The sequence below is a fragment of the Denticeps clupeoides genome, unplaced genomic scaffold (assembly GCF_900700375.1).
Source record: "Denticeps clupeoides unplaced genomic scaffold, fDenClu1.1, whole genome shotgun sequence".
Taxonomy (NCBI): Eukaryota; Metazoa; Chordata; class Actinopteri; order Clupeiformes; family Denticipitidae; genus Denticeps; species Denticeps clupeoides.
In genome coordinates this window covers 383053-392493 of record NW_021630047.1, presented here as the reverse complement: position 1 = coordinate 392493, position 9441 = coordinate 383053, and the positions used below count along the sequence as shown (strand labels likewise).

The 9441-nt window shown below is 47.6% G+C and overlaps 1 protein-coding gene across 2 annotated transcripts; it reads right to left on the bottom strand.

Annotated features, from left to right (window-relative positions):
- Nucleotides 1–221: 221 nt before the first annotated feature.
- On the bottom strand, nt 222–8220 carry scml4 (Scm polycomb group protein like 4). 2 transcript variants are annotated; one of them, XM_028967977.1, is made up of 8 exons: nt 8122–8220; nt 6787–7007; nt 3395–3524; nt 2817–3017; nt 2521–2730; nt 2232–2438; nt 1852–1997; nt 222–1658 (listed from the first exon to the last, which is right to left on the bottom strand). In XM_028967977.1, the coding sequence occupies exons 2-8, from the start codon at nt 7000–7002 to the stop codon at nt 1533–1535; spliced, it is 1236 nt and encodes a 411-aa protein (XP_028823810.1). In that variant the 5' UTR covers nt 7003–7007; nt 8122–8220; the 3' UTR covers nt 222–1532. The 2 variants fall into 2 exon arrangements, with proteins under 2 accessions (XP_028823810.1, XP_028823811.1); XM_028967978.1 differs by having other exon boundaries at nt 2232–2435.
- Nucleotides 8221–9441: the final 1221 nt, after the last annotated feature.

Below are 9441 nucleotides of genomic sequence, written 5' to 3'. Positions count from 1 at the left end.
TGTCCTCTTTCATCACACACTGCAAAAACGGTTCATCGCTGGACAGATCACCCCTTCCCAACGTTCCCAGGGTCAAAGGGTCCGTCAAATCCCACTGAGATATTCTGCTTGTGATTTTGGGCTAAATAAGTAATCAACGGGGAACCTACAGCATAACAGGTTTTAATGTTTTAATGCACTAGATAAAACAGCACCGCTGCAAGGTGAATAAATCAGCCATCTTTAATTGTGATGGTTTAATTAGACTCTGCATATAAGTCACAAACAGACACACAAGCCTGTATCTGTCGATTACAACACTGATGCCAAGTAAAGGTAATAAAATCAAAAACCTTTCAAAAACCACACGTTTAGCACCAACAGTAATGGGACCTTCAATGCTTTTTCTGACTCTTGACACGGAACGGTCATAAAAAGTAGCATTCGTACGCCATATGTACAAAAATCCATAATATAAAAAAAACATGGACGCATATGCAATACGTAGACACAATAAAAGTGATAGGGCGCCACCCAGCTCACCGAGAATATAGAATATGAAATATCAAATATTGAACATGGGATACGGAACGTGAAGAAGTGCCCGCAGTGTGAGGCGGCAGGTCACACACACCTCACCGATTTGTACTGGCCGGACCCAGAGCGAGAGAGAGAAAAGTGCTGTTCCCCGGGGAACCGAGGATGCTGATGCTGTGTAGAGAGATAAGCGATGCCCCCTAGTGGAGGCAGTGTGATGATCTCTAATAATCAACACTGCCATCAGTACCAGCTCTGCTGATCTCAGATCAGAACAGGTCACATGACGATGCTCAGGTGAGGTGGCCAAATAAATAAATATATACCAATAAATAAATACATTTGTCATAAGCAGGTTCTACCCAGCCATTCATCCACAGAGAAGTTAAGCAGAATACGTTCTGCATCTGTTCTGATGCTGGCATTTCCACGCATTCTGCCAGTGTTGCCAGATCTGTTCTCCTCTTTGCCTCCTTGGAAAGAATTTAAAAAGGCCTCTTACATTTTAAATAAAAATGTCCCACCAACTATAGATTATCACTGTATGACGTCCAGCCTGTCGCAGCCTGTTAACAAGCACAAGATTTTGCACCAACCTGGCAACACATGTGTATTACCTGTGGTTCAGAATTCATACAGAAATACATGTTACAGGTACAGCACCGGTGATCCTGTGTGTGTGTGTGTTTCTGCTGGTTTATGAGGTATTTGTGTGACTGAATTTACTTGACCATGTGATTGTCAGTACAGTACAGTATTGAAGTGACTTTTGATGTGTGTGTGTGGATGGTCAGATATCTGCAGCATTGTGGGAGGGTGTAGCACCTCATAATGACCAGAAGGAGGCAGTAACAAAATGTAGCTGTAGCCAGGCAACCAGTCACAGCAAAAATGCTAAATAGGCCACATTCTGTAAACTTCCAACTATAACAATCACAAAGAATTCCCCGAAATTCTGCTGTCTGTGCACGGGTGTGTGAGTGTGTGTGTGTGTGTGTGTGTGTGTGTGGGAACAGTTAGAACTTGTTCTGCTTCAGCTTGTCAATGTGGTAACAGAGCTTCAGAGCTGGACCCAACTTCAGCCCCAGATACTTCATGATCATGTCACTCTTCAGGAGGAGGAGAGCATCACCATCGATCTCCTACACACACACACACAGACACACACACACACACACATCAAGATAAATTAGGATTATTGACCACAGAGGTTCATCTGTGATTATGATTATAGAGTTATTATCAATATCCGCTCATAATTACAGTTCGCTCATAATGTATTTCCGCCACATTACAGACGACCTTTCACCCCGGAGTGCTTGAGTTGAGTCTCACATGTTTTCTGAAGAGCTCAACGTGCGGGCCCAGCGCGTGGGGGTCCGCGTCTTTGATGAACCACACCACCTCCTCCACCGTCCAGCTGGAGGGGTCTTTGCTGGGCGGCGGCTTGGCGTCTGACGTCTCCGGAACCGGGCTGTAGGCTGTGGGTTGCAGCAGGGAGAATATTATCCTATATTATTTTAATATTATCGGAATATTCCTGAGAAAAGCAGTAATGCGGGGAATGTGAAGTGAAAGTGGAGGGATTGTGCGACACCGCAGCACAGCACACGGTGACTCGGTGAAACGTGTCCACCCTTGGTGAGCAGTGTGTGGGGACGGTATGAACCCGACCCTTGTCTGTTCCCTTATTTTAGGGATATTTTTGCACTCACCACTTCTGTTGCCTTCTGGAAAGCTGCTGGGACTGGACGCCTGTCGGCACACCCCCCCAGGGTAGGCGGGGCCAGACCGGAACCCATATCCCTGCTTGGATGGGTACGGTGATGTCATCGCTCCGAAGGTGCACTCGTTGGAGTCGACGGAGTAGCGCTTTGACTCCATGGCGTCGCTGTGGTACTCGTCTCCCACGGTGTCTACTGCTGTGGAGTAAAAGACGAGTAAAACTCAGAGCACGGTCGGGTGTGGTGGAACAGGTCGTGATCAGCGAGGAGAGCAGCGTACATGGTTTGGGCTGCCCGTCGGACGGCTTGTCTGTGTGGAACGAGGATGACGAGGATGAAGAAGAGAAGGAGGAGGACGGGGTGATGGGCTGGTCGCTGAACAGGTTCTCACACAGCAGACTTCTGCAGAGCTTCTTCAGGAACCGCAGGACGTAGCCCACGCTGTTCACCACGGGCAGACTCAGGAGGTGCTGTTTACCGTCAAAGGTAGCTGCACGCACACACACCAGCGTGAGGGAGATGACAGCAGGTACCTATGGTTGGTGTGTGTGTGTGTGTGTGTACATGCATGCGTACCTGAGATCTTCTCACCACCGTAGCCCTGGGTCAGCAGAGTGAAGACGGTTTTCTGGTGGTAGGCGCAGTCGATGCAGCCCTGTACAGCCTGCTGCAGCACCACGGAGGGCCGCGCCGGACCCAGGTGATCAGGCAGCTGCATCACCTTCTGTCTGTCCAGGTTAGGGCCTGTATTCACCTGCTTATTCACATAGATACACACTGGAGACACACACACACACACACACTGTATCAGCTGTTGTCATGGTCCAAACAACAGGCTAAAAATAAAACACCTACAAGCACACACACAGAGTGACACAGCTGTCAAATGGGTTAAACACACTTCTTCACGCTCCAGTTCTTCCACTCGTCTGAAACAGCAACGTTCATCCAGTCATCCACACTGGAGTTAACAATTCAACCTGATCTCAGATCAGGGTCATTTAGGGACATTTAGGTTTATTTAGGGTCTCAGTGTGATACAAAGTCCAGGTGTTGAACACGTTTCTATATCTCAGCCAAGATCTGAGAAACAATAAACTGCAGGAAGTGACCAGTGGAGAAGAAGAACATAGAGTGGTTTGTCTGTGTGTTACCTGTAAGAACCTGTGGCGTAGCTGAATGGGGTATCGTAGCAGCATCCTGGGGGATGGAGCTCATGTCCGGCTCGGGTGTGCTGCTAGGGGGGGAGATAGCTAAAGGGGTCATCACCATCCGAGGCTTGAGCTGCAAAAAAAACACACAAACACACACAATATATATTATATGGTACTGGGGACCAGGCCGTATCGCGAGTAAAAGCGTACATTACTTATATTTGCCGTACGGTATCGCGAGTAAAAGCGTACATTACTTTAGGGCTGAAACTAATGATTATTTTAATAATCGATTAGTCTGTCGATTATTTTTTTTTATTAATCGTAGAATCGGATAAAAAAACAAAAACAAAAAAACAAAACAAGAAAAGCATTCATTTCCAACCCTTTCCAACAGAACCAAATTCTTTAGAAAGTGCACAAACATGTTGCTCCTTGAGCTGTTATAATAATAATAAATATAATAATAATAAAATAAAAATGGACTAACACAAAAAACATACACATGTATGCTTTACATCTACCAAATATAGACTTTTTTTTTTAAATAAAGTGCCACCTGAGCTGCCAGAACGATAAATAATTTATAAAAAAATAAAGAACAATACAAATCAGAAAATTTAACAGGATTTGTTTGAATGTCAGAATGTTCTCTACACTACACTGCAGATGCACACTCACAAACTCTCACACTGACACACACACACACACACACTGCAAAAAATGCTTTTCTAACTTAGTAGTTTTTTCCTGATTTCAGTCCAAATCTCTAAAAAATCTTAAATCAAGATACATTTACTAGACACATGAAATAGCGTAAGAAATGATGTCTAATTTTCTGATAAAACATCTCAAAATTAAGTGATTGTTTGTTTAAAACAAGCAAAATGATCTGCCAATGGGGTAAGAAAACTAATCTTAATGAGATATAATCTCAAACAGACGTTTTAAGCATCACTTAATTTTCTCATGCCATTTTTCTTGTCTAGTAATCTTGATTTAAGATTTTTTAGATATTTGGACTGGAAACGAGACAAAATTACTAGGTAAGAAAAGCTTTTTTTGCAGTGTAGCTATACATGACAACAGATTGAAAAATGAATGGTCCAAAAAAGGCTAGTGAATAAAAACATGTCTTTAGTCTTTTAATGCAAAGTAACTATAGCACCCCTGCTTTACAACTGTTATTAACGCGCTAACGCTAACTTGTCATGCTCGTCAAGATGGATGCCGGGTCAACATTTACATTTACAGCATTTATCAGATGCCCTTATCCAGAGCGACAATCAGTACAGGGACAGTCTCCCCTGGAGCAACTTAGGGTTAAGTGTCTTGCTCAGGGACACAATAGGCGAGTCGTCCACATGGAGACGCAGAGAACAGTCCGAACGCTGTTTCATCCCCCCTCCACACCTGTAGGTGGCGCTGTAAGTCCCCGTCTAGTTCTCCACCAGCACCAGTAACATTACGTTCCTCACTTCAAAACGGAACAAAAGTAGGATTCTGTAGTGACTTCCCCTGCTGCTGAACTCCCTTCCTCCTCATCAAACACTCCAACATGTTTGTGTTTCAGGTGCAGGATCATTGCCGTGGTGCTCCCGTGCCGTGCCATGTCGCTTTTGCATATTTTCGCGCAGATTTCTCTGCCTCCGCCATGTATCTGTCCTCTACCTCCGCTCGTTTTTTGTTTTTTTTTTTGCTCCGCGCTGTCTATGAGGCGCCAAAATCAGCTAGCGTCTGACCGAGTGTGTTCACTCCATTCCGCGCTCAAATTAAGTTTTTTTTTTAATAATCAAACGTCTCCGCGTCGCGCGACATAACGAATCGATTAGGAAATTCGTTGCCAACTATTTTAGTAATCGATTTTTATCGATTCAAACGATTCGTTGTTGCAGCCCTACATTACTTATACTTGCCGTACGGTATCGTGAGTAAAAGCGTACATTACTTATACTTGCTGTATGGTATTGTGAGCAAAAGTGTACATTATTTATCGTGTCAAAACATACATTATTTATACAAGCCGTATGTGTATCGTGAGTATACTTGCCATACGGTATCATGAGTAAAAGTGTACATAACTAATACTCACTGTACGGTATCATGAGTAAAAGCTTACATTACTTATACTTGCTGTACGGTATCGTGAGTAAAAGCGTACATTACTTATACTTGCTGTATGGTATTGTGAGCAAAAGTGTACATTATTTATCGTGTCAAAACATACATTATTTATACAAGCCGTATGTGTATCGTGAGTATACTTGCCATACGGTATCATGAGTAAAAGTGTACATAACTAATACTCACTGTACGGTATCATGAGTAAAAGCTTACATTACTTATACTTGCTGTACGGTATCGTGAATAAAAGTGTACATTACTTATACTTGCTGTACGGTATCGCGAGTAAAAGCGTACATTACTTATACTTGCTGTACGGTATCGCGAGTAAAAGCGTACATTACTTATACTTGCCATACAGTATCGCGAGTAAAAGCGTACATTACTTATACTTGCCGTACGGTATCACGAGTAAAAAGGTACATTACTTATACTTGCCATACAGTATCACGAGTAAAAGCGTACATTACTTATACTTGCTGTATGGTATTGTGAGTAAAAGTGTACATTACTTATCGTGTCAAAACGTACATTATTTATACAAGCCGTATGTGTATCGTGAGTATACTTGCCATACGGTATCGTGAGTAAAAGTGTACATAACTAATACTCACTGTACGGTATCATGAGTAAAAGCTTACATTACTTATACTTGCCGTACGGTATCACGAGTAAAAGCGTAAAACTGTACATTATTTATACAAGGCGTATGTGTATCGTGAGTATACTAGCCATAAGGTATTGTGAGTAAAAGTGTACATTATAAGATAAGATCAACCTTTATCAGTCCCACAAGTACTACAAGTTCTACAAGTACAATCGTATGTATTGTGTATTATACTGTTTTGCATGTGTATAGTGCAAACTGGATAAATGTGATGTTGTTCTGCTGTGGTTCTAGGGTTCTGTTTCTAAACGACAATAGAGCTCTGAACTTCTCCCACTCCAGACTGCCACACATCAGAAAGTGAAAGAGAATTGATTGTCATTGTGAAGCACAGCACACGGTGTCACGGTAAAACCTGCCACCCTCTTATCACGAGTCCGCTTCCTTACCTGCTAGGCCACCACTGGCCCAGTTAGTACCAGGGTTTTACTATTTACACTGTGTGTGTATGTGCGTGTGTGTGTGTGTGTGTGTGTGTGAGATGTGTCTATTTGTTATCAGCTGCAGTACCGGAGCTGTGCCAGAAACAACTTACATCAGCAAGATCAGAACCCCCCCCCCCCACACACACACACACACACACACACGTATATTGACTGACCTTGAATCCAGGTTTTCTCCCCCTTTTCTTGGGGATTTTGATAGGTGGGAGGGGCTCCGGGTAACGGTTCTGAAACTCCAGCTTCCTGATTGGAGGACGGCCCCTCTTGCGACCCGGAACTTTTCCGTGAGGGGGTGGGAGAAAGGCGGGGCTTATAGCTCCAGGCGACTGCATCTCTCCACTGCCCGACTGAATTGATGCTGTTGGAATACTCATCAGACCTGAGAGAGGAGGGGCGGGTCAATTTAGGGTCAATAAACCAGACAGGAAGAAAAGCGCAAGTTACATATCATCCTACATATGAGTACACACACACACACACACACACACACAAAGTGAAGTGATTGTCACATGTGATGCACAGCACCACATGGCAGATCGGGATTCGAACCGGCAACCTTCTGATTACGGGGGCCGCTTCCTTAACCGCTAGGGCCACCACTGCACACACTCACACTCATGATGATGAGACTCATAGAAGCTTTTAAAAACAGGCTGGTACCCTAAATGATGGGATGCTGCTGAGTGCTGCGGAAGGTTTAAATCCATTAAACCGCCATGAAAACCAATTCAGCTAGTGTGTGTGTGTGTGTGTGTGTGTGTGTGTGTGTGTGTATGTGAGAGAGAGAGAGAGAGAGAGAGAGAGAGAGCAGCAAATAACTTGTATAGCAAAAGCTGCAAAAAACAACAGCAAGGTCACAGAAGATATGAGGAAGGAGAGAACTGATAAAAATACAACTGTGTGTGTGTGTGTGTGTGTGTGTGTGTGTGTGTGTGTGTGTGTGTGAGATCCTCTGATCTGCACCCCACCCCCAACGTCTCCCCTCCCCCTCCGGCTGCAGTGGCGGCTCTCATCCACCCCTCATCCATCCATCCTCCTTCTCTCCCTCATCTCACCCTGCATCTCCTCTTTTACACACACACAAACACACACAAACACACACACACACACACACAACTCTGCTTCCTCCCTCTTGACTGTGGCTCAATTTTCCAGCTCAGTTTAGCTGCAGAAGCAGAATTAAAATCCTGAGTTTGCGCACGCGCACAAAACACACACACACACACACACGCGCGCGCGCACACAACACATACACAACACACACACACATACCCAAATTCCTGCCCCCGATCGCTCAGACGATTACACATACACCAGACCTGCGGCTAAAATAACATGCCAGCTTTACATGTACCTTTAGTGTGTGTGTGTGAGAGAGAGAGAGAGAGAGCATCGCGTGACGCGCTCCGTCGCTTTTCCCCTCAAAAAATAATCACGCAAAACGCAAAGCGCGCACACAGCGACCTGACTGAACACACGCAGCTGCATCCTACCGAACACCGCGCTCGGTTCCGGTCCGCTCGCCCTCCGCGGTTCCTCCGGTAATCCGCTCGAGACTCCGCTTCCGCGCCCCCGAAACCCGGCAGCGGTCCGACTGCGCGCGCGCGCGCACGAGAAGGCGGTCCCGCTCCGTCGTCATGACTACGGGCTTCCTCATATCAGACCGCGCAGGTTACAGTGTAACTGATCTCGTCCTGGGACCACATCCGGGTGGTCGCTTTACGCCCGGCTACGCCCGGCTACGTCTGTTTATACACGGCGACGCCCGGCTACGCCCTGCTACGCCCGGCTACGTCTGTCTATACCCGGCTACGCCCGGCAACGCCCTGCTACGCCCTACGTCTGTTACTGCCCGGCGACGCCCGGCTACGTCTGTCTATACCCGGCGACGCCCGGCTACGTCTGTCTATACCCGGCGACGCCCTGCGACGCCCGGCTACGTCTGTTAATGCCGGCGACGCCCGGCTACGTCTGTCTATAACCCGGCGCACGCCCGGCCTACGCCCTGCGACGCCGGCTACGTCTGTTAATACCCGGCGACGCCCCGGCTACGCCCTGCGACGCCCGGCTACGTCTGTTAATGCCCGGCGACGCCCGGCTACGTCCTGTCTATACCCGGCGACACGCCCGGCTACGCCCTGCGACGCCCGGCTACGTCTGTTAATACCCGGCGACGCCGGCTACGCCCTGCGACGCCCCGGCTACGTCTGTTAATACCCGGCGACGCCCGGCTACGCCCTGCTACGTCTGTTAATGCACGGCGACGCCCGGCTACGCCCTGCTACGTCTGTCTATACCCGGCGACGCCCTGCGACGCCCGGCTACGTCTGTTAATGCCCTGCTACGCCCGGCTACGTCTGTCTATACCCGGCTACGCCCGGCTACGTCTGTTTTATACACGGCGACGCCCGGCTTACGTCTGTCTATACCCGGCGACGCCGGCTACGTCTGTCTATACCCCGGCTACGCCCTGCGACGCCCGGCTACGTCTGTCTATACGTCTGTTAATGCCCTGCGGCGGCCGGCTACGTCTGTCTATACCCGGCTACGCCCGGCTACGTCTGTCTATACCCGGCGACGCCCTGCGACGCCCGGCTACGTCTGTTAATGCCCGGCGACGCCCGGCTACGTCTGTTAATACCCGGCGACGCCCGGCTACGCCCTGCGACGCCCGGCTACGTCTGTTAATGCCCGGCGACGCCCGGCTACGTCTGTCTATACCCGGCGACGCCCGGCTACGCCCTGCGACGCCCGGCTACGTCTGTTAATACCCGGCGACGCCCGGCTACGCCCTGCGACGCCCGGCTACGTCT

Coding starts and splice junctions, on each gene's coding strand:
- scml4 (XM_028967977.1), bottom strand. CDS start 7,002: ATGAGTATTCCAACAGCATCAATTCAGTCGGGCAGTGGAGAGATGCAG. Junction 1,998..2,231: donor TCCAGAAGGCAACAGAAGTG/GTGAGTGCAAAA, acceptor TGCAACCCACAG/CCTACAGCCCGGTTCCGGAG. Junction 1,659..1,851: donor TTGAGCTCTTCAGAAAACAT/GTGAGACTCAAC, acceptor GTGTGTGTGTAG/GAGATCGATGGTGATGCTCT.